The 24,186-nt window shown below is 42.9% G+C and overlaps 6 protein-coding genes across 6 annotated transcripts; 5 read left to right on the forward strand and 1 right to left on the reverse strand.

Annotated features, from left to right (window-relative positions):
* Nucleotides 1-638: 638 nt before the first annotated feature.
* On the forward strand, nt 639-2,307 carry EAF01_001624 (uncharacterized protein; the record flags this gene model as incomplete). The annotated part of the gene is made up of 2 exons (XM_038909874.1): nt 639-1,388; nt 1,441-2,307. 2 exons carry the CDS (start codon nt 639-641, stop codon nt 2,305-2,307), a joined length of 1,617 nt encoding a protein of 538 aa, XP_038774686.1.
* Nucleotides 2,308-3,286: 979 nt separating this feature from the next.
* On the forward strand, nt 3,287-4,144 carry EAF01_001625 (uncharacterized protein; the record flags this gene model as incomplete). The annotated part of the gene is made up of 3 exons (XM_038909875.1): nt 3,287-3,511; nt 3,652-3,996; nt 4,070-4,144. 3 exons carry the CDS (start codon nt 3,287-3,289, stop codon nt 4,142-4,144), a joined length of 645 nt encoding a protein of 214 aa, XP_038774687.1.
* Nucleotides 4,145-4,494: 350 nt separating this feature from the next.
* Nucleotides 4,495-5,549, reverse strand: EAF01_001626 (uncharacterized protein; the record flags this gene model as incomplete). Its single annotated transcript, XM_038909876.1, has 2 exons — nt 4,495-4,509; nt 4,794-5,549. The coding sequence occupies 2 exons, from the start codon at nt 5,547-5,549 to the stop codon at nt 4,495-4,497; spliced, it is 771 nt and encodes a 256-aa protein (XP_038774688.1).
* A 2,297-nt stretch (nt 5,550-7,846) lies between these two features.
* Nucleotides 7,847-10,576, forward strand: EAF01_001627 (uncharacterized protein; the record flags this gene model as incomplete). The annotated part of the gene is made up of 1 exon (XM_038909877.1): nt 7,847-10,576. One exon carries the CDS (start codon nt 7,847-7,849, stop codon nt 10,574-10,576), a length of 2,730 nt encoding a protein of 909 aa, XP_038774689.1.
* A 2,246-nt stretch (nt 10,577-12,822) lies between these two features.
* On the forward strand, nt 12,823-15,431 carry EAF01_001628 (uncharacterized protein). Its single transcript, XM_038909878.1, has 7 exons — nt 12,823-13,309; nt 13,368-13,753; nt 13,801-13,956; nt 14,032-14,086; nt 14,137-14,194; nt 14,313-14,485; nt 14,538-15,431. The coding sequence occupies exons 1-7, from the start codon at nt 13,045-13,047 to the stop codon at nt 15,200-15,202; spliced, it is 1,758 nt and encodes a 585-aa protein (XP_038774690.1). The 5' UTR covers nt 12,823-13,044; the 3' UTR covers nt 15,203-15,431.
* An 861-nt stretch (nt 15,432-16,292) lies between these two features.
* EAF01_001629 (uncharacterized protein) lies at nt 16,293-19,809 on the forward strand (the record flags this gene model as incomplete). Its single annotated transcript, XM_038909879.1, has 5 exons — nt 16,293-16,418; nt 16,478-17,271; nt 17,321-17,429; nt 17,486-19,274; nt 19,391-19,809. The coding sequence occupies 5 exons, from the start codon at nt 16,293-16,295 to the stop codon at nt 19,603-19,605; spliced, it is 3,033 nt and encodes a 1,010-aa protein (XP_038774691.1). The 3' UTR covers nt 19,606-19,809.
* Nucleotides 19,810-24,186: the final 4,377 nt, after the last annotated feature.

Consider the following 24,186-nt stretch of genomic DNA (forward strand, 5'->3'; position numbering starts at 1 on the left):
ATGGTGCGTAATCTGGAATAGCGAGACAGATATTTTCCAGACACTTTATGTGTAGGATCGTAATAGCTTCAAGATAAACAAAAGAAATAATTACAACAGATCGGATAAATCCAATTCTGATACCAAATAATGAGTGAGGCTTCAAATAGCAAAAAGCGATACCTGTTAGATATTCAGTCAAGTCTCCTTGTGAGGCTTTTATTAGAGCTAAAATCGTACGTATTTGAATCTGGGAACCTGCTTATTAATACGCACCACAGCATAATCTTCATAGTAGCTGAAGGTCACCACCACCTGGCACTTTGCGCCATTTTATGCGCAAATTATGCAGCTCCAAACAAAATCGATAAAATCTTTAAATAGAACATAAACTAAGTACCTACCTACCTGCCTACCTAATAATGTCAGCCCCTCAAATTTTATGTCCAACGCATAGAAACGCATAGACAAATCTCAACACAGGTACGTTGAATACTTATAAGGTAATAAGAAAAGAAGATCAGGAATAAATACACGCACTGGAGCACCCTAAACTGGATAATTATATTGGGATCTTACAGTCCTCTTATAATCTTCCTCTCTCCCCCAGCCTTTCTCTCTGTTACAGGTCTTTATTTTCGCTCATCAAGTCAGACAATATGGATTCCAAAATTCTCGAAGCTTCAAACAAGCACCGCAAACCTGCCGATCGGGTTTTCCAATATGGAACCGCGGGCTTTCGTATGAAGGCTAATCTTCTCGATTCCGTCGTCTTTCGCGTTGGTCTCGTCGCTGCTCTTCGATCGCGCAAATTGGGTGGTCAAACCATTGGAGTTATGATTACGGCGTCGCACAACCCACCTGAGGATAACGGTGTGAAGTTAGTTGATCCGATGGGAGAAATGTTGGAGAACAGTTGGGAGGCATACAGTACACAGTTGGCCAATGCGAAGAATGAGGATGTGGTCAACGTTTATCGCAAGTTGGAGAAGGATTTAAAAATCAACCCGGAAACTCCTGCGAGAGTTATTTATGCCAGAGATACTAGACCTTCGGGACCAAAATTGGTGGCGGCTCTTATCGATGCTCTTGAGGCGACGGGAACGGATTATACGGATTACAAGTTGCTTACCACACCTCAATTGCATTATTTGACTAGATGCACAAACACTGAGGGTACACCACAAGCTTATGGGGATGTTAGTGAGGTTGGGTACTATGAGAAGTTGGCCAAGGCTTTCGAGAGAGCTATGAAGGGAAAGAAAGCTACTGGTTCAGTCACCGTTGATTGTGCCAACGGTGTTGGAGGTCCTAAATTGGCTGAATTGATCAAGTATCTACCAAAGGGAATTCTCGACATCAAAGTACTCAACGATGATGTTTTGAAAGCAGAGAGCTTAAACCACGAGGTCAGTAATTTTTGTATTGTTGATTTCAGTGACTAATGTTTATATTTCACAGTGCGGTGCCGATTATGTCAAGACCAAACAACGAGCTCCTCCTTCATCGAAAGCTGGAAACAATGATCGATGCTGCTCATTAGATGGAGATGCTGACAGAATCATCTATTATTTCAATGATTCTGATCATGGTTTCCGCCTATTGGATGGTGATAGAATTGCTACACTCGCAGCTTCATTCATTGGCGATCTTGCTAGAGAAGCTGGATTGGCGGATGAATTGAGAATCGGTGTTGTACAAACTGCTTACGCCAATGGTGCTAGTACAAAGTATGTTGAGAAGACCTTGAAGCTTCCTGTCGTTTGCACTCCTACTGGTGTCAAATGGTTACATCATGCTGCTACAAAATTCGATGTTGGTGTTTACTTCGAAGCAAATGGCCACGGGACTGTAGTCTTCTCCCAACAAGCTTTGAAAGTGTTTGCTAGCACGACCCCAGAATCTCCTGCTCAGGCCAACGCCTTGGAAACTCTTCGTGCTCTCACCGATTTAATCAATCAAACTGTTGGAGATGCACTCTCTGATGTGCTACTGGTTGAAACAATCCTCGCCCACAAGTCTTGGACACCAAAGGAATGGGACTCTACCTATATTGACTTACCCAATCGTCTTGTCCGAGTTGAAGTTGCCGATAGAAACGTTTTCAAGACAACTGACGCCGAGAGAAAACTCGTGGAGCCACAAGGTACACAACAACAAATCGATGCACTTGTCGCCAAATTCAAGGATGGTAGAAGTTTCGCCAGAGCAAGTGGCACGGAAGATGCTTTGAGAGTATATGCCGAAGCTGCCACAAGAAGTGAAGCCGATGATCTTGCAAGCAAGGTAGCTTCCTTGTGCAAGCTTGAGGGAAGCATTAAAGGTTAGGTCTTTATGGTGACCAAGGGAGGACAATTGCGAGTGGAGGGACACTTATGAATCACGAATATGCAACGCATACGAATACCAAAAATGGAGTTGAGACGTTATTGATGATGCATGGGGAAAATACCCATGATTGGTAGAGATGATAGCATTCATAGCATTATTACAATTGATTTTTCACACTAAAAAGCTGTTGTTTTGTTATCATTTATACATTTCATCTTTTACGTTATATTTTCCATCCTTCATTTTCCATCCTGCTGTGTAGCCATTGTGATACCCAGATACTTACGAAGAAGAGCTTCATCAAAAATAAATCCCATGACCTCTTCGACTTCCTTGCCACTTAAAGCAGAAATTCGGCGGTGTGGTTGATTTTCTCTGTCAGATTTTTAACTACCGTATTTTCGAATTTTCCCAAATGAATACGGTGGGTAATATCTGGAAAAGGTCCGTAATCTGATATCACAGAGGTTAATGTCTAATCAGACACTAATAATGGGAGCTTTAGTAGATCATGTGGGGTAAAACACTGACCATACCCCTTCCGGATTTAAACATCAATGATGTCAAGACTCGTGTCGATTTACGAGCATCTAGATAGGTAGATACGGTAATTGCCCCTCAGAATATTTTATTTACCTTACATCATAATTTAGGGCGGTAAATATGAGGTACTAAGTAGTAGTTACGTGATTTATGGATATATAATAGAAGAGACAGGTAGGTATAAGCATTCCCTATCTCTTTCTCAACCTCATTGTTACTTTCTATCTATTCCTTCATCAACGTTCCTACTCAATTCATCATCACGAGCGAGTACTTCATGCGTTCCTCACTCTCAAGATCTCTGCAAAAAATAACATCTACATCTACATCTGCGAGCAAGATCACTTTTGGAAGTAAAGTTACTACATCATCTTGCAATACTTCGACAGCGAGAGTCAGACCAATCTCTCATACTACCCTTACAATCCTCAATATGTCATCAGGAATCCCCAGTGCCGATAATGCCCGTAGAGGCTCAAAAGATTCGGGAAAGGGAAGTAGATTGTATAATACGACTTCGGGCTCTGCCCATGCGAGTTCTGGAAGTGTGGGCACCGAGGGATTCAGTGCGTTGGGAATTGAAAATACGAATATTCATACGGCGACGGGGGTGGAGTTGAATCAGAAACAGAAGGTGGTGGTGGGAAGTGTTTTGGATGTATGATTTTTTCTTCTTTCTTTTGCTGCTTCTGGCCTTTGCTTTTGCTTCTCGTTCTCTCCTATCCCTTCCCTTCTATCCTCTTGCCCTCATTTATTTCCTGTCTTTGTACCCAAATCAAAAACTAAACATCCCACAAGCTCTTCGCAGGTCTCCCCTCCCTCGAAAAACTATCTCTCTGGTCTGACAACGCCGTCTTCGCGGATCAAATCACCAATGCCGAAGGACGCAAACAGTATTCTGCTCAATGGTTTGGATTAAAAACCGTTTGTAGCAATATAGAACGTCTCGGGCATGAGGTAACGAGTGCTGGAAATCCAATCGAGATGGATTTGAAGACGAAATACGTTTTGAAGGGGGGCATGGAACAGACTATTGAAAGTAAGGTGAGTATTTGGACGGAAGAACAGGGTGGAGAGGGAAAGATTACAAAGGTCCAGGATGCGTGGAATGGCAATGTGCCTAGTGAGGGATTTTTCGTTAAGGTGAGTTTATCTTTTATCTGGTGGATGGTTTGATGGGAGTAAAGTAGATGGTGCTAATCGTAGTGATTTGTAGGCACTTCGAAACCTTAATAGTGTGGTTGTACCTGCTGTTGTTAGTGTACCAAAGAATGATGGAGGAAAGGCTTAGAAAGGCAATTAACAAATGAGGAGCGGTCTACGCAATTGAAAAGGTTAGGATGGACCGGTATACGAATGAGTGTATAAGTCCACAGTTGTATGGGTGTATTATTAATTTCTTATTGCGTTGTGGGATTATGGGGTTACGAAATTACGAAATTGAAGGGCAGCACTATACCTTAGTATAAATTGAAACGATTTTTGGTACAAACACTTCTCTTCAAAAGAAAGCTCTCCGTGATCGAAAGAAGAGCTATCTATTGTTGAACTATCATAGCAGTCAAGTGTCTCAAAAGATTGTATTCACCTAGCTCATCTTTATTTACGCTGTACAAGAGAATTCATGTATCCCATGGGGAATTACAAACTAAATGCCTACTGAGGAGAAAGTATTTCGTTCTCTCTCCCCTCACACCACTCCCTCTATCACCACCTCACTTATTACTCACTACTCATTACTCACTACTCACTACTCATTACTTACTACTCATTACTCATTACTTACTACTTATTACTTACTATTCATTACTTACTACTCACTATTCACTACTCATTACTCATTACTTACTACTCACTACTCACTATTCATTACTCACTACTCACTACTCGCTACTCACTACTCGCTACTCACTACTCGCTACTCACTACTCGCTACTTACAAACCAATTCGCCGTCCTCCTTCCACACCAGTCCCCTTTAGCGAAAAAGATAAATCTTGCCGTCGTCTCAGCATAATACGTGACGTTTACTGCTTCTTCCCACATATAATAATTTCCTGGCTGTGGGAACTCGGAAGAGGGAGAATGGGTAGGTGTGGCTTTTGATGTTTGTGTAGGCTGTGATGGGGGCAAGGCGGTGATACTATTGGAGGTGGTGAGGAAGAGGGAGAGAGGGAGAGAGGGAGAGAGGGAGAGGGGGAGAGAGGGAGAGAGGGAGAGAGGGAGAGAGGGAGGTGAGATGGTGTAGTTTCCTTGCCACCAGTGCGGGCGCGTGGTGGTGTTAGAAGCGAGACATGGGATGAGAGTGGGGTATTGAGAGGGGGTCGTGAAGTCGGAGGAGGAGCATGTAGGTGTTGTTAGGGTTTGTGTTGAGGTTGGTGGCGATATTGAGGAGGGTGGTGGTGGGGGTAGATAGAGGGTTGGGTGGTTACGTCTACAGTGTGTGAGAGGGGTTTTAAGTTCAATGAGGGGGCTGTTTTGTTTGGGGATTGGATAGGATAGGGTAATATGGGATGTATGGAATGCGGAAAGCATATTAGAAGGACTAATCCATTTTCCAGGCGTCACAGTTATATTTCCAAAAAAAAGGCGCGCAATGTTACGAAATATGATTAGCCAGCTATCAGCGGGTGTTTGGGCATGTGTGACTCTTAGAGCTACACCGAGTGTCGCTATACTCGGAGTTGAGAAGCACATTTTGGGTTTGTTGGTTAGTTTTCCTCACCAAGATATTTCACCAAGATGATATCTGACGGGATGCAAGGGGAATTGAATGGCAAGATTTACGTAGATATGTGAGTAGGGAAATACTTGTTTATTTATTTATCTATGTATGTATCTACCTCTGTATGTATGAGTACCGAATCCCCCTTTCTACGCTAAAAACTATATACCGAGAAAGCATCCAAGTTCGTCGAGTGACTCTGATCCACTAATCCATTGTAATTCTCCTAAGTTCTGGATCTTCTTACTTCTCCGAAGTTGCGGCGCAAGTAGATGTTGAGAGTTATTCGTCTGTTTTATTTATTTTATTTTACATCTCTTGCGTGTAGTAAATTAGGTTAATAGCGAGGTTAATTGTAAATTGATATTGTATATTGGACACTGACGCTGCCCTTTCATCTCCTCGAAGGTTTGGATACTTGATATTGTCCGATTGATCTGATCTGGTCTGATTAGATCTGAAGGTGAAAACTTCGTGATATTATATGATAGAATATGTTTCTTGCTATGCTATGCTATTTGGCTGGTTGTAGAAATTGAGATTCGTGGGGTGGTGGTGACATTTTCATGGATGGGATGTAGTGGTTAATATCTGGGATTGTGATGGTGGTATTTTTGGGGATTGTATGGATAGGAGTAGATGGTTAGGGTGATTGGTATTACGATACGTTATGCGGCTATTACCTACCAGACTGCTATCTAAATGTGTTCACAGAGTATTCCTTACCACGAGGGAAAGAAGCCTTCATAATATACCGGTATCTATGGATGTTGTTCACGAGTTTTATAGAATGTTGAAGGGTAAGGGGTGGTGTGGGAGAAGTTTGATGGGATGGGTACGACGAGAATTACACAAGATCTTACGTTTGAAAGCTTCATTGTAGGATCCGAGTAGCTATGTTCCTGCTATAATGTTCTTTAATCATAGCGGGAACATAATTTTTGTAAACTCAGTCAAGACTCAACAGTCACGTTGTCGGAGTGCGAGAAACTGGATTTCTTGTTGTCGTTTTCTGGACTGGGAGATATACACGGTTTTTGTTGCTGATACCTCCGTAATTACTCTGCAACTATTAATGAAATGATATTGCTACACACACATCTCGGCAGCAAGAATACCACACCATCAAAACCGCAACATCATCACCTCCGCACTATATAATTACCTATGTATCTAAGGTTACAACCAAACTTCAAAACTCCACATCGTCACGAAAACATCTCCTTGGCCTCTGTCTTCTATTCAAAACCAATATAGAGATACCACATCTCTCTCACACCCGCCATCAACACACCTCCCTCCCTGTTCTGGTTGATTTGTTTCTTTTTGTTGTAGTTTTACATAATTCTCTTAAAATTTGCATTTCTTTTATAGTTTGAGTAAGGAAGCCTTAAAATGCAAGGAGGGGGAGGAGGGGTTTCTCGCTATGAATAATGAGGGAGTTGTTGGAAGTGTTAGCGAGATGGCTGGTTATGGTTTGGTGGTTTATTTTTTTTGTTTTGGTATTGGGATTAGGAAGTTGATGACTTGTAGGAGAGGATTGGGAGAGGTGGGAGAGTTGAGGTGTGTTTCTTTGTTATTTCTTGTTTTCGTTATCGAGTTGTTGTTTCTTAAATTTTCATTACTCATGTGGGAACATGGTAAGATTACTTTATTGTCCATTTGGAGCTTTTATCGGATGCTAGGATTTTTATACAGCATTGTTCGAAAATATTTCGAGTTTCTGCATCACACTTTGGAATGATTTTTATCTACGAGTCTCTTTCCTTCGCAGAAGAAACTTCGGACTCTCATCTCTCTTGCTTGGACTATTGTGTCGCAGCTCTAGATTGTTTGACAGAAATAGGAGCACAAAGTGCGATGTATATCGCAAAATTCATGAGTGAATAGTGAACACTATTGGTTGTGGATAAAGAATCGTTCCAAAGTGAGTATCAAGGAAGTAGAGTAGGACTCTCCACTGCCATTGAATTTAGAAATGCATCCTCAAATCATAAATTGACTTCCAGTATACCAGCAGACGCAGCTTTTCTCTTTCAAAGAAAAGAGACGCTCGATATTTCTTTGGTATCAATTTCTTGTCTACTTTGACAAAGAATCTAGCAATCACCCCATCCCTATCCATCGAAGAGCATCTATACCAGTTCCGGCATTATTCGTCAAAATCAACAAGAAAACAAATCATAAAGAGCTTCAAATGATAAAAACTTATCCCTTGTCTGAAATCCGTCACCAAAGTACGTCGACTCAACTCATCAATATCATATAGATGCCAATTGAACTCGACATTCTACGCGGAATCCGAACTTTCGCCACTGTCATCGGAACTAGTGCAATACTACTTTTTATATTCACCGTCACCGTCAATATAATCACCATGTTTCCCAAAAGAGTCAATCCTGATAAGCGCAAAACGCGTCCTTGGGAACCTACTGCCGCTGTCAGAATAGATGAGTTGGCAGAAGCAGGACAAGCGATAGTCAATCAAAGTAGACCCAAAAGAGTTAAAAGATATGAATCCAATGAGGGGTTCGTGCTAGATTATAATCGTAATCGTCAAAGTGCACAAAAATATAGGGGAAAGGGAAAAGCTTTTACTGATGTTGGAGAGATTGGGAGGAGGCAATTGGAGCCTCTTTCGAGATTGCGACCGACACCCCTTTCGTTGTGGTCAGAAAAAAGGAAGCCGCCACCTGGAGGTCCATCAGGAGGTCCATCAGGTTCCCCCGGTCCTCCATGTCCAGGTGCTGGAGGAGGTGGAGGTGGAGGAGGAGGAAGTGGGACAGCAACTGGTCTACCAGGACCCTCAGGAACCTCAGCTCCAGGTGCTGGTGGAGGCATAACACCTGCAGCACCAGGTGCAATAGGAGCAGGCAGAGGAACAGGAAGACCGACAGGATTCGCACCACCAGGAGGTGCAACAGAACCAGGCAGAGGAACAGTAACAGGAACAGGAACAGGAAGACCGACAGGATTTGCACCACCAGGAGGTGCAACAGGACCAGGCAGACGAACAGGAATACCGACAGGATTCGCACCACCAGGAGGTGCAACAGGTCCTTCGGGATCCGGCACAGGAATAGGAAGCGGGACAACATCTGCGCCGCCTGTGACTTCAGGTACAACTTCCTCGGCGTCTACCAGACCAGACTCCGGTGGAATATCTCAGCCCTCGATACCGCGCAATATAGACTTTTGGATACAATGGGAGGCGGGAAACATTGCTTGGGCAAAGGCACTTGCCCGTGAAAGGCAACGCGATATCGGTATCAGTGCTGATGAGCTGCTGAGATCATTCACAGTACTAGATCTGCCTATCTTCTATAAAAAGTTCTCTGAACAATTCATGAGCGATCCAGCTCATAAGAACGATCTAGCCGGAGATACTGGTCATCCTCACTGGTTTTTCGAAAATATGTCGAAGGAATATTATGGTATCCATCCTGGATCTTACAAAGTGCCTTCCGAGGAAGCATTCGAAAAAGCCAGGATCGAAAGGACTACCAAGGAAGGACAAGAGGCTATAATCCAAAGGGCCCGCGACTCACTAAAACACGCCCATCAGTTCAGCCAAAGAGTAAAACCAACTCCACATGATACACATCCGCTGCCTACACCGACGGGAACCATCCCCGTCCCGGGAGCGCCTGTACCTAATACTTCAATAATTACTCCTCGCCCAGGAGCCAATACCACTGGAGCCTCAGGTATCGCAGGTATACTTGCGGAAATCCGAGCCAAACCCAATCCAGCATCGAAGCCCCGACCAGTCGTGTCCACATCTGGAAATACTACGACAGGAAAATTTCCATCTCAGGATGAGCAAGCAGTTGCAGATTATCTCGACAGCTTGAGACTAGGGCTAATCACGGGTTCAACGAGTCAACCAGATGTCAAAACTACAACTGCACCGGTCGCCATCAATCCGTTCGCAGTCGCCCCTAGACCTCCCCAAACATCCAGGCCAACGGTATCTACTCCAGCGGCCCCTGCTACATCGGGCGGGGGGTTAGTCGGAGGTTTAGTACATGGTCTTATCAACCCTTCCAGTAATGCTGCTGCTACTGCTGAAGTACGAAAAGCTTTTGGTCCGCCAAATGATCTCATCGTTCTTCCTCCCACAGTCAAGCAAAATATTCCATTTCACTATGTTTCAGATTTACATCTCGAGCAGACGAACTATATAAATTTTGACTTCAAGCCGCGTGCTCCGTATTTGATCCTTGCCGGCGACATAGGGAATACTGATAAAGGAAGCGAGACTAAATATCTGCAGTTCTTAGCTAGAATGTGTGCTAAACCAGAACTCAAACGAGTTTTCCTCGTAGCTGGAAATAGAGACTTCTGGCCATCCAGTAGTAATACAGTGGAAGGGACATTAGAAATGCTTAGAGGCTTTGGAAGACATCCAGATACATTAGGAAAACTGGTGTTCATGGAGAACGATCGCTTTGTCATTGAAGAGAATGGAGGCAAGGTTGTGATACTTGGCTGTACGTTGTGGACTGAAAAGCGGAAAGGTGGAGGTCGTGAGCCGAGTGATCAGAATAATGCGCAAAGAACGACAAGGCATCACGCATCTTGCGATTGGATCAGGAAAAAAACCCAAGAAATTAGAGACGATCCCAATGAAGCTGAAACGCGCATACTCATTATAACGCACATGCCACCTTCTAAGAGCGGAACCTCACCTCCTGAACAGACTGCAAAGAAGCTTCGTGACTTCAATGATGGAGATAGCCATGGCAGTGATGTTATTGATGGCTGCAAGGGACATGGCTATGATCATAGTTCGATTAAAACTACAATGCCTCTCTTGGACTGGAGAGACGTTTGGATTTGGGGCCATACACATTGGAACGAGCCGCGTTATGGGAAAACTAGGCATGGTGGAATGAGATTCGAATCTAACCAAAGGGGAAATACTAGTGGGGTCCCCAGAGACTATCACCCCAAACCACCGGGTGCTTTTAAACCAGAAAAAATCATCATGGTTTGATTTTGGCAAGAATTTTTCATTTTGGACACTTTCTCTTTCAAGAGTTTTAGGCAGTACTTTGTATATGATATTTGACAGATGTATCCATTAATTTTCAGATTGTTTGTTCGTATCCTTTAAGCGTGATGAATATGTACTTGTCATCTTGTCACTTGAGCGTAGACCACTGAGAAAATCATAATCACTCGCATTATGAATTATCGCATTGTTCGGTTTCGAAGATTAACAGCCTCAACAACTTCAACTAAAGATTGTTATATCCCTTGCTTGACCTTGTGAGTGATTTAGCAACAACGTCCTTCAAAATCTAGATTTCGCTGCTGACTTGCATTCGCTTTAGTGAATGAAGACCTGTTGCAGACTCGGTATCTGTTATCTCGTTGCCTGAAAATGGTGTTTGATAAAAGGAAAAAAAACTGTATCTTGTTCAGGAGGGTCAATGTGGCCAGAATTACAATAGCCTTCAACCCAATAGCCACAACTTAGCATGACTGCTTTGCATATACTGCGAACGAGGTCATTATACATAGGTGGTGTGCTGTGTCGTTGCTGGTGGTGTACAACATTGAGACATGCTTGTTTGATGCTTCATGCATACCTGGATCCTAGATAGGTACACGACAGGATGCTTCTATGATCTATTGATTAGATGCGTATCGTATCCGTAAGGTGTGGTACATAGAAGAGAAAATAGACGAATAGTTTGATGGATGTGCTTCACTCGAGTCCCAAATCATCTTCCCTGGATGTTTCTCTCCCTTATTGTGGATATCACATCAAGTGTTCCTTAATCCGTCACTTTAATGCCGACCGATTGTAGATTTCTTCACCAGGGCTACCGATTCAACCTCAAGATTTTAGCTACCAAAAGCATTTCAAGGTCCATACGTTGATACCAATTAATCAATATCAGATCCGGTACTAATTCGATCTGGATATGTCAAATACCACAACCCCCTTATCCTTAACCACAAGAAACACGCCAGGATCCTATGTGAGTTTCAACTTGATGGACGAAATGTATGACAATCAAAATATTTTACCAGGGGGATTTGATGAAAAGAAAGAGGGAATCTGGACACCCGGGAATCCAGATTATTGGTCGTTCATTCGAGGTGTCAATATTAGATGAAGGAAGAAGAGGTTGGTTGTTCAACAACGTCGGAGTAATGTCTCAAAATTTCTCCGACCAACGCCAAGGAACTGGTTTCGGGTGTGACATTTGATTAGTCATGAGCATGAGCATAGGAAAGATAATTCATGACAACTATTTCATGCTTTTCGTTGCATTATGATGGCATCCCTCAACATATTGGGGCGGTATGACATGAGAAATGGTCATCTGGAGAAGAGAAAAGTCGTATTCTATTCGTACGAAAGGTTCAATGTAGGATTCACATACCTTATGCCCAGACTTCTCGGCCTGTGTTCCGATAATATGGGCGTAGTCTTACCCTATTGAATTTCTTTTTCTGCAGAAACCAAGAGATGGAAAGCATGCATGGCATCCGTTTTGTCAAAAATCCGTTCATAGAGGTGGTTTTGTGTTCCCTAACCCTGGCACTCTTACTCAACGGGCCATTCTATTACATTGAGAAACGTTCCATTTCGGATATGTTCCAGAATTCCTTGTTCTTGATCGTGGAGAATCCCTCAAATTGCAGCTCGAGTATGCATAACTTCGAATGCCTATACATATTCAGCTCAAAAGATGTTAGAGATGGGATGAAATTGCGAAGATACCAATGAGGAGACGGCTCGTCTACCACATTTTGAGAGCGTTCCTGACATCAGCTGTGCCAAGAATCTGCCCGTCAGTCCACTGATGTACACCATACGCCAATCGATATGTTTGAACGTTTAGTGCAACCTCGGTGTCGTGATCGTATAAGCTAGGGCGTTGAAGCCACATGGTTGCCAGGTTTGTGGACGACATTCATTGCAAGAATAGTTTCTCGTATGCTGTAAAGCTGCACGTTGAACATATCATTCATTTAGGGCTTGCTCAAAAATACCGGAAATGCCCAAATCAGCGCATGGAAGTGGTTCTGGGCCAAGGAGCCGCCATTCCATGCGTTCATTGCCTCAATGTTACGTTCAGGCTTGCTCTCCTTGATGGCATTAGCTGATCCTCGTCTTTTGTCGAGGCTATTACACATAGGTCTTACCTTGATACGAGGCTGAGTCTACGGCGAGATGCGTTTATTGAGGCACAGGAAAGGCATTGCGAGGATCTTCTGTATAAAACAGGAGATGATTGACGACTACTTCGTGTTTTTGCTTCAACAATAATTCGCTATTGAATCGTACTTTAACAACATATAAGGGCATCTTGAGCTCATCATAATCTTCTTGGTCAACTTTTCTCTGCGTTCCTTCTCATTACCAGGGCATTTCCTCAGACTCTAGCATATTGTTGGGGACTTCAATTTCTAGTAACAAGATATACACATTCTTCAGATCTCAACATGGTACCAAGTCTCATCAAAAGGCTCGGGGCCCTATCATCATTACTCTGCTCTGTTATGGCTTCTCCGCTATCTAAGCCCGAGTATTTGAAATCTCGAGCAGGTACACTTGCTATTACAGGCGTTCAAGATGGAGGTTTACAGCCCCGTCTTGAGATTCGTTCACTCGCCGCCGATTCTACTCAATGGAACTTGTTTTTGTTAGCTATGATAGCATATCAAGGTAGTGATCAGAATGAATTATCCTCTTTCTACCAAATTGCAGGTATGTTTAATAATAATTACTCTGGTGATGAATTAACCTCCAGGCTAACGAATATCAGGCATTCACGGTTACCCCTTAAAACCCTGGGACGGAGTTCAAGCTGTAGGAGCTGGAACCAGTGGGTATTGTACTCATGGATCTAACCTTTTTGGTCCCTGGCATAGACCTTACCTTGCATTGCACGAGCAACAAATACATGCCTGGGGTATCAAAATTGCGCAACAATTCAGCGGTAGTAACTCAGAAGCATATCATCAAGCATCTTTGGCTCTCAGAATACCATATTGGGACTGGGCTGCCAACCCTGCCAATAATGGACCTATCCTCCCCAATGTCTTGAGCAATCCAACCGCTTTTGTCACGTATCCCAATGGTAGCACGGCAACAGTGCCCAACCCATTGTACTCCTATAGCTTCCATCCCTTGAATCCAAGCGATCTCCAAGTAAGTAAGAACCTGCTCATATAATGGTACTTTATTGATTCAGATAGAATTCTGCTCCATTTAGCATATGGAACAACACACTTCGGTGGCCAACATCAAATAATGCCGACGCCACGAGTCAAAACAACCTTGCGGAAGAGCAATTCGAAGCCAACTTACCGAATTTCAGAACACAAATCATGACTCTCTTTGCAAATTGGCAAGTAAGTTCGGAATCTACTTTTTGAAACCACGAAAACGTTCACCTCTAGTTGATCAACGCTGATATTTTACTGTAGCCATATAACAAATTCAGCAACAAGGGATCCGGTGGCTCTGGCCTCGGCAACATTGGTAGGTTTAGTGTGTGGTGAAAGTTCACATGATCACTAATTAGTCGATAGAATCAATTCACGATACTGTTCATACTTTAACTGGAGGCTTCATTTATTATGGTCATATGTTAGTTATTCCCAGAATACCTTGTCCTTTTTGGCAATTTCACAATTTTTCTACTTCATATACAGAGTGGTGGGGGAAATGATTTCAGGAGCAATACTAACTGAAATATATCACATAGGTCCATCGTTCCAGTCGCTGCATTCGATCCAATTTTCTGGTTTCACCATGCAAATATCGACAGATTAATCGCCCTTTGGCAAGCTGTATATCCCGATACATATGTCGAACCAACCCAACAGAGAGCAGGCACATTTACCATTCAAACGGGTTCAATTCAAGATCAAAACTCCCGTAAGTCACCTGGATATTTTCACTACCGTAGTCGCATACTAATACAACGAAGCTTTGACTCCATTTCATCGAGATACGAGTGGCAACTTCTTCTCCTCCGCCGATGTGCGCAACGTCGAAAGGCTTGGCTATTCCTACCCTGAGATAATCAATCATCCAGACAACACTACTCTCCAACAAAACATTGCTGCACTTTATACTGGTCCCCCAAGTAGCTTCAAGAAACGACAAGCAGCCACCACAACTTCGCTTCCACGCGACTACCTAGTGAAGATCGATTTACCGTGGACAGCTCTTAACGGCACATATAGTGTCGGAGTATTCCTCGGCAAGAGCTCTGCCAGGCCTGATGAGTGGGCGAAAGATCCCGCATACGTTGGTATGCATGCTACACTTGGTACACAAAGCATGGCACCCAATGATGTTATTGCTTCAAGCAATGTGCATCTCACCGATGCTCTTATCAAAAAACATGATGAAGGTGTTCTACCGGATCTCAACGAAGATGCCATTATTAAATATTTGACTGCTAATCTAGAGTGGAAGGCTCAAAAGGGCGGCATTGAGATTGACATCAGCACTCTGGCTGGTGCAGTGGTGACAACGGAGTCAATCGAGGTTGCTGCCCCTGATGCATTGGGTACTTTTTCGAATTATAAGTGGGTAGGAGATTTCAAGATCTATCCGGGTGTGTTTGATACCATTGAAATTTTATGAGTCAATTGAGAGAATGATGGCGGGTTATTTTGCTTTTGTCATTTTTGGGGGGGGTTTATAGGGGTTCATGTCACTTGACGGGAGGTCTGTCTTGCTTTTAAAATTACTGCTGCTATATGAAAAAAAGCAAAAAAATTCCTTGACATATGTCAGAACTGAGTAAGAATAGTTAGATGCGACTTCGTACACAAACTTATCCAGGCAGTGGAATACATCCATTCAAAACATGCTTCTATTGGTCTTGTGTTAGTAGTCATTTCTTGAGTGTCTACCATGTCTCTCCCCTCAGTGAAAAAAAAAACAAAATGGACAAAAGAAAAGGCAAAACGAGCGCATTGAATGGGCGTTGCCCGGGATTGAACCGGGGACCTCTTACATGGAGAATCAATCGGTGAAGACTGAATTGTCCCTAAGCAAGAATTATACCACTAAACCACAACACCAAACTATACGTTTTGATACATTAACACTCAGGAATATAGGTTATATTACTACTGTAATCTTGACTCCATTGACATTTTTTTGTGTCAACGTTTCCTTTGTAGTGGAGTAGAGTAAGTGGAACTAGGTGGGCTAAAAGCCTCTCGAGAGATCAGTTCATTGGTGCACATAAATTTATGCCAGTCCTTCCCGGCATATATATTCGGGTACGGGTAAACAATAAACAATACGTGATTGTACCCTCCTTCGCACCTTCATCATTAATATTTGCAACATCACATTTACAATTATCACCATATCCAAACCACCAGAATTCATTGGATGCATCCTTGTCTTTACCATTGAAGCACAAGGATATGTCAATCGTTATGCTTCATAAAGTTTGTAGATCATACGCAAATGCTATTGCCGGTGCGGAGTATGCATTCAGGCTATACATCCGTCCCACTCTACACTCTGCCTCCATAGTTGGAAAGAATTCACCCCTCATGTATTGGGGAATTCTGCGGAATTACGTCTTCAATGGACAAGTAATGTGAACTCAAAAAGATAAGTATAAGGATACAATGGTGCTACTTTATGGGAATGTTTCGTCGCTTGTATATTTGTTACGTGGTTATTTGAAGGTACACACCACCAATATTTCATTATGTTGATATACTTCAATTTATTTCTCATTTATGTGTGGTGGATACAAGGTATATTTGCTTTGAGAGTTGGAAGCATTCAAAATGCACGTATCAAGGTGCACAAAAGAGAAGTTCTACAACAGTTGGTCAGTAGTTTACACTGCAAATTCCAAAGCAAGAATCTTAACCAGTAATATGCTTATAGGTGTCTTGGGATGAACATTCAATCATCGTTCGTGGTGAACGTATTATGATCTATTCCGGTGAAGTTCATCCATTCCGTATTCCATCTCCAGGGTTATGGCTCGATGTCTTTCAAAAAATCAAAGCCATGGGTTTTACTGGTGTATCTTTCTATACATACTGGGGATTACTTGAAGGCAACCCTGGGCAAGTAATAACAGATGGAGTATTCAGTCTTGATGAGTTTTTCGATGCTGCCACGCAAGCCGGAATTTACTTGATCGCTCGTCCTGGTCCATACATCAATGCAGAAACAGCAGCTGGGGGGATACCAGGCTGGGTGCTGAGAATCAAAGGAGTCATAAGATCCACTGATCAGGATTATCTTGATTCCATTCAAAATTACGCTTCTACAGTTGGCGAAATTATAGCTAAAGCACAAATCACAAATGGCGGCCCTGTGATCATGGTCCAACCAGAGAATGAATACGCATCATGGCCTGGTGTTACTAACTTTCCAAGTCAAATGAACAAAGATTATATGGCATTTGTGGAACAACAGCTTCTCGATGCGGGTGTTGTGGTTCCATTTATTGTGAATGATAATTTGAATATTGGAAATTTTGCTCCAGGGAGTGGGCTCGGAGAAGTAGATCTTTATGGAATTGACGCTTATCCTATGCGTTATGATTGTGGCGATCCATACATTTGGCCAACTTATAGATTTCCGAAGACTTGGGACATCAGTCATGCGAATTATAGTCCATCGACACCCTTTACAATTGCTGAATTCCAGGGTGGAGGCGGAGATGGATGGTAAGTTCTGCAAAAAGTCCAACCTATTGACTGCTAATGTATAGATTAGGGGTGGTGTTGGAGAGGATCGATGCGCAATCCTCACCAACAATGGTGCGACCAAGGTTCAATTCAAGAACACTTACAGTTTTGGAGTTGCAATCTTCAATGTCTACATGGTAAGATCCATGGCCTCCTATCGAGCTCTCTGCGTTGATTAACCGACTTTTGAAAGATACACGGTGGTACCAACTGGGGAAACCTTGGGTATCATGGGGGATATACATCTTATGATTATGGAGCATCAATTACCGAGGATCGTCAGGTCTGGCGAGAAAAGTACAGCGAAATGAAACTGGAAGCAAACTTCCTTAAAGCATCTCCTGCTTACTTGACAGCTACGACTGGACATGGTGAAAATGGTACTTTTGGAGTTCCAGCTGAAATTGCTGTAACCCCATTGTTTGGCGCTATTAATAAAGGCACAAATGACACTAGAACCAATTTTTACGTGGTCCGGCATGCAGATTTCACGTCTTTCGCAAGAACATTGTATAACTTCACAATTACTACATCTCATGGCAACATTACAATACCTCAGTTTGGTGGATCATTGGTAATGAATGGTCGAGATTCCAAGATACACGTTACAGACTACGATGTAGGGGGAATCAACATGATCTATTCGTCGGCCGAGGTTTTCTCATGGGCCAAGAATCACAATGATGGAAGAGTTTTGATTCTCTATGGTGGAGACGGAGATAATGGTGAAGCTGCTTTTCCAGTATCTCTTGGTGTGCCTGACGTTATAGAAGGGCACGGGGTTGATATTCGAAAACTTGGTGGAGCTTGGGTACTTCAATGGACTGTAAATCAAGAGAGACGAGTTGTCCAAATCGGAAAGTTAAGGATTTATTTATTGTGGCGAAATGAAGCATATAACTATTGGTCTCTGGAGCTGGAAGCACCGGCACCAATCGGTAACCACACATCTCCATCGAAATCATCGATTATCGTCAATGGTGGCTACCTGTTACGAACAGCTAGTATTGAAGGCAAACAACTGAAACTTACGGGGGACATCAACGCCACGACCAACTTTGAAGTCATCTCCACACCTACTGAAGTAACTTCACTTCTTTTCAATGGCAAAATACTCCATAGCGAAAAGTCAAAGAAAGGAAATCTTCAAGCTCACATATCATATTCGCCACCATCTATTAGTCTTCCCGATTTCACAACCCAACAATGGCACTATATCGATTCCCTCCCCGAACTTCAGCCTCACTACAACGATTCTCTATGGACACCATTAGACCACATAACTACAAACAACACCTTGAATCTCACAACCCCAACATCAATGTACGCCAGCGACTACGGCTATCACACCGGTTCCCTCATCTATCGCGGTCATTTTCTCTCGACCGGCAATGAAACAACATTTTTTATCAACACAACGGGTGGTGCCGGGTTTGCTCATTCCGCCTGGCTCAATTCTACATTCCTAGGCTCTTGGGTTGGCAGTGGTGGGAATCAAACATATGCTCAAACATTCTCACTTCCTTCCCTGAAGTCTGAAAGTCCATACGTTTTCACAGTATTAATAGATCACATGGGTCAGGATGAAGAAGCCCCAGGAACTGACGCTATAAAATTTCCACGTGGATTCCTCGATTACTCTCTTTCTTCACATCCTCAAACTGACGTTGTCTGGAAAATGACCGGAAACATAGGCGGAGAACAGTTCATCGATAAAACACGAGGGCCTCGAAACGAAGGAGCGATGTTCGCAGAGAGACAAGGATACCATCTACCAAATTCGCCAAGTGAAGCGTGGGAAGTCAGGAACCCCGTCAGCGACGGAGTTGGCAACGCTGGAGTGGGGTTCTTCACTACGAAGTTTAACTTGAGTATTCCAGAAGGGTGGGATGTGCCACTTGGATTCGTTTTCAATGGTACGGGAACACCTGGTAATTATAGAGCTCAGCTTTTTGTTAACGGCTGGCAATTTGGAAAATATGGTATGCATCTTCTTGATAATTTCTTGTTTCTTTTTTTCTTTACTTCTTCCTCCCACTTTTCGCTTCCGCGTCTTCCCCCCCGTCTTTCATGTCATCATTCTCACCCCCACCTATAGTAAATAACCTTGGCCCGCAAATACGCTTCCCGATTCATGAAGGAATCCTTAATCATCAGGGCACAAACACAGTAGCATTAACGCTCTGGTCTTTGAATAGTGAAGGAGCGAAGATTGGCGGGTTTGAGTTGGTTCCTAATGCGACTATTTGGAGTGGATATCGAAAGCCGAATTTAGTCGAGGGGAGTGGTTGGAGTAGGAGAGAGAGGTATTAGAGAGGAAGGAGACGGATTGAGAGGAGTAAATTATATCCAGAAAAGCACTGTAGGTAGAATAGGGGACTCTGGGTACTGATATCGAGCTTCGTGGATTGGGTCAACTGCGGCGGATATGTAATGTTAATAGTAGATATCGTTTGCAGACATTGAATAACCCTCAAATCAATCACTTTTTAACATTGAGAGTACTTTCCACATATATCGATCTTCCTATTCAGTATAATCTATACAGTTAGAACTACACGAAACTCAATGATAAGTAAACTAATCCGATTCATACATGCCCATATTGAAATGAGAAAAGAAAATCAAGATTATAGTTCGAGAATTCAGAGATTGATCACCTACGTAGCATTCATATCACCTCCCCAATGTCCCAAAACCGCAAATACTTTCTCTTTCTATTGCGAATGAAGTCTAGATTTGTTCCGGAGAGGAGACTGGAACATCAATAGCTACCAATTTGATATCTAAATATCTCGACCCGTCGTTTTGGAAAAGATGTATTCGAATATCAGACGCTACGAGAGTGAATGATACGGCATTATCGTGAAGAAGAACAATACTGGGTGGAGAGATTCATTGGCGTGCGGTAAGTATAATCCCATCAATAAGAGCTTACGTATACTGCACCAAGAAAGTATGTTAGTATAGGTTTGAGTTTGGTCGTTGGGTTATTGTGCAATGCTTCGGTGGATTAAGTATTGATGCTCATCGAATAATGAGAAAGAGTAAATAGGCAGGAGAAAGTTTGAGTGATTCTAGTGATTGAAATATATGGTGACATTTTTTAACATGTATTTCTTTTCCATAATGAATAAGAATTGCCAGCGACATGATTTGAGTATTGATGCAATCATTCATTGACAGGATACAAACAATGATAAACAGTTCCCCACTAATCTCTATCTTTTTTTCAGTCCGACTATTGAACCATCTCCAAATTTCCATTCTTCCAACTGATCCCAAAAAATCAATTCTCCCTTGCCCAAACGTAAGGTTTCTGCCCATCCCTACACTCGCAAGTTGCGCGTACGCGAATGATCCAGGGGCTCAGAACTTGGCATTTCAATGACACGCATGGGATATCGAATCAGTGCCCACGAGAAGAATTCAATATTCAGGAAATATACCCTTACTGAGATGCCCTTGAGCTTTCATCTCCGATCGAATATGTGCTGCTGACCGAACATTATATCCATGACCTAGAAAATAGATGGGATGATGGGCTTTTGTGAATTCCAGGCAAGCCACGGTAAGCTCCGCATATAATGATACACCGTTCGTTATATTTCGACAACATGCGACACGGAAACAATAATGAGACACCGGTACCCACCCACGGTAAGAGAAAATTTACGACCGGATGTCCATAAAGAAGATCCCTCAACACCAAAATAATGGTCACTGGAAAACGCCTCATGTATCCATTTACCATTCCATCGGCATCAATTTATACATGTGTACCACTTGGACTCGTATCGCCATGCAAAGAAGGGAAAGTTTTTGAAGAGTTATCAAGAGCGAACGGGTAGCGTGGTTCCACAACACTCTTCCGTCCAACATACACTTATGCCAAAAGGAAATGAAGTTGCGAACAAAAGTGGTAAAATGGAATGGAAAGGGTAGGCAGTTATGCAACAATAACACCGAAGCAGGTGCGAAGAGTTCCAGGGCTACGGAGCTGGGTCGCGGATCCGTACTGCTGTATTACTGAATTGGAGAAGGTATCTGGTGCACAGAATATGCAGGTTACCGTATCCATTTGTTCAGTCGGAAGAGAGATCAAAATGGTAACGGAAGAGCCTCCGTTTTTTCTAGCCAAGATCGATGACCTCTAACAATTATGAAATTCAGAATCAGAATCCAACTTTGATCCCGACAGTGAGAATACTTCTCCAGACGGGGAACATGAATATGAATACCGCTTCGTGCTTTTGATATTGGGCGCGCAGATGACAATCATTTAAAGATCTCACTTTATTGTGATAGGGATCATCCATCACAAGTATCGGTAAGTGCTGAAGAATCACAATTTGTCTGGGGAAGGAACAAACAAGGTGTGACTGATTGGAATATGTATCAGGCCGAAGGATTTTCACAGCGTTCAAGCAATGGGCTCGTCATGTGAGACTATTTTTCATCTCCATTGTTCGGGATAGCAAGGATAGTAAGCAATCTTCAAGCCTCAAATACATTCTTGTTTAGTTTCGAAATATGGTCTGAATCACGATCATCGGTCAAGAAGGCCGCCTTAAGCAATCCCTAGATGTGAATCATCAACTGCCTGTGGCTTGTGGACTAAGCGTGTACCTGGAAGTTTCTGAGGCTCTATCCACCTGAATCTAATGGGATTTCTGACCTGTCATTTTTGGAATCTAGTATACCTTGCTTGCATCAACTTTATGCAGAAAGGGACGAATCGCTTATTCACCTAACGAACTGATGATGTATATTTGGAAACGCAACCTTGAAAAGTATGAATTATATTGTAGGCAGCAGAATAGAAAGAGGATGATATCAGAATGAGAACGATGAGAAGGAAGTAGAACATGCATAGGATACGGACCGCTCTTTGGAAGGCAGAAGGAAAACTAGGGTGTCTGGATTTCTTGGACTTTGTGCAACGTCGCTAATGTAGGTCAGAGTTGCCGGCAGGATGAGATTGCTGGTTCCATGACTTGGCTGTGGCTGTTTTCTTCCTCTCACTGGTATCTCCAGCATACAATGAAAGTATCGTAACAGTATATAATACAGTGATATCATGCAGGTAAGCAGTTCGAGGTATAGATCAACATGAATAGCTTTGCCTGATAAGTTGCAACATCCCTCGAGCATGCTCATCAAAACCTAGAAGGTAAATCCCAATCCCGGGCGCTCACCGCAGTGGCCCTGTTGATCTAGTGTTAATCATGATCTTCCAGATCGTGCTCTAGTAATCATCATAATTCATCGCGAAAATTGATTGATGTGCATGAAAGACCCATGGAGACTTCATGGGTCTGTATGTCCGGTATTTTCGGCAGATGTTGTTCCATTTTCCTTTCTCAGAATTGGGGAATGGAGATCAAAATTTTGTGAATACAACATAATGCAGGTACGAACATAATGAGCGACCTGCAAATACTGAAGGTAAAATAATGAGGCCGACCGACCGTATCAGTCAACATTAAGCAAATCAGAAGATTGTGATGGCAGCCACGAACGAAGTATGTTTAAATACAGTAATCAATCTCACAGAAACCTACCATTGAACCGAGGGCAAACTTGGTATGGCCGTGCCGCTCGTGTTGATATTCACGACTCGGCTTCCAATCAGCTCTAGCAGTGATTTTTCCACCCGTCGGATCCTACTCATTCGCTTCTACTAATACCAACTCCCGAAATTTCGGTGATAAACAAAAGTTACGCGCGATGATAGTCATCAAGATCTTCTGATAGGTTGTATACCACCATACCTTTGCAGATACATCGGTACAGATGATATGTTCGCATATACTTATAATGGCGATATGGAAAGGCGCAGGTAGCATTACCGTATGATAACCTACCTACCTGTTGCTTTGGGTACGAACGACTCTTGTACCTGCATGTCCCCCAACACAAGGTCCCCCAACTCCTTCCCCCCTTTCTCCCTGCATTTTTTCACTGGCAATAATGGCCCCCGACCTTCCACGTGGCCGCTCAGACTCCTTTGTGTGAAGGCTCTCGAGGCTTTTTCTGTGCTCTTTCCCAGCTTCATAATTTACACGACTTTCACGGCTTGTGTTTTGCATCTCGTACAATTTATGGAGAAAGAGGGAAATAGATGGGATCAATCATTAAATAAACCCCACCACCATTCTTATTACATCGCTTTGGCCTCCACGCTTAACTTTGGGGAGATTACAGATGATCAGACGCGCAACAGGACAATGATGAAATTTTCAAAATACTTTAATTTCATTACAGACCATGACAGAAATATTGAGTTGCCATCGCCGTCGCCATCGGTGTGAATGGTATCGCAAAAAAAAGAGTGTTGTAACCTACTTACAAGAGTCTAGGTCTAGAGCACACGAAAGATACTTGAGGGTCGTCTAGCATAATTTTGAAACTAGTTATGCTTCTCTGCGTTGGTCGTTTTTGGTCCCTTGGTCCCTTGGATTGAAATATGTCTTAAGAGGCTACGGAAGAACGGAATTATCCTTTCTTCCTTTCCCCAGTTCAAGAAAACCCCTGAATCACGAGGTTTGGTCGGCGAACACACTGCTAATTCATTCCTGGGTTTGCATTTCTTTTTGCCCAATCAGGCACCCTAAAGACCTATCCTCCCATATTCGAAATCATAGAATGAACGTACGAACCCATAGACAGCTGGGGAATGTCTCCATCGCCCCATTATGAGCCGTGTTCAAGAGGCCAAAAGTCTACAGCAATACTGAAAAGTTGCTTTTGTTTTCGCAATCCATAATCCCCATTGCAATCTACGTCTTGCAGGGTTGCCTGATAAATCGAACACATCAAGATTTGATTTTCGACGAGGGATATGCGGGAATCAAGGATCAAGCATCATTAAGAGAGAGACATTTAAGAACA

The sequence above is a fragment of the Botrytis porri genome (assembly GCF_014898465.1).
Source record: "Botrytis porri strain MUCL 3234 chromosome Unknown BPOR_002, whole genome shotgun sequence".
Classification (NCBI taxonomy): Eukaryota; Fungi; Ascomycota; class Leotiomycetes; order Helotiales; family Sclerotiniaceae; genus Botrytis; species Botrytis porri.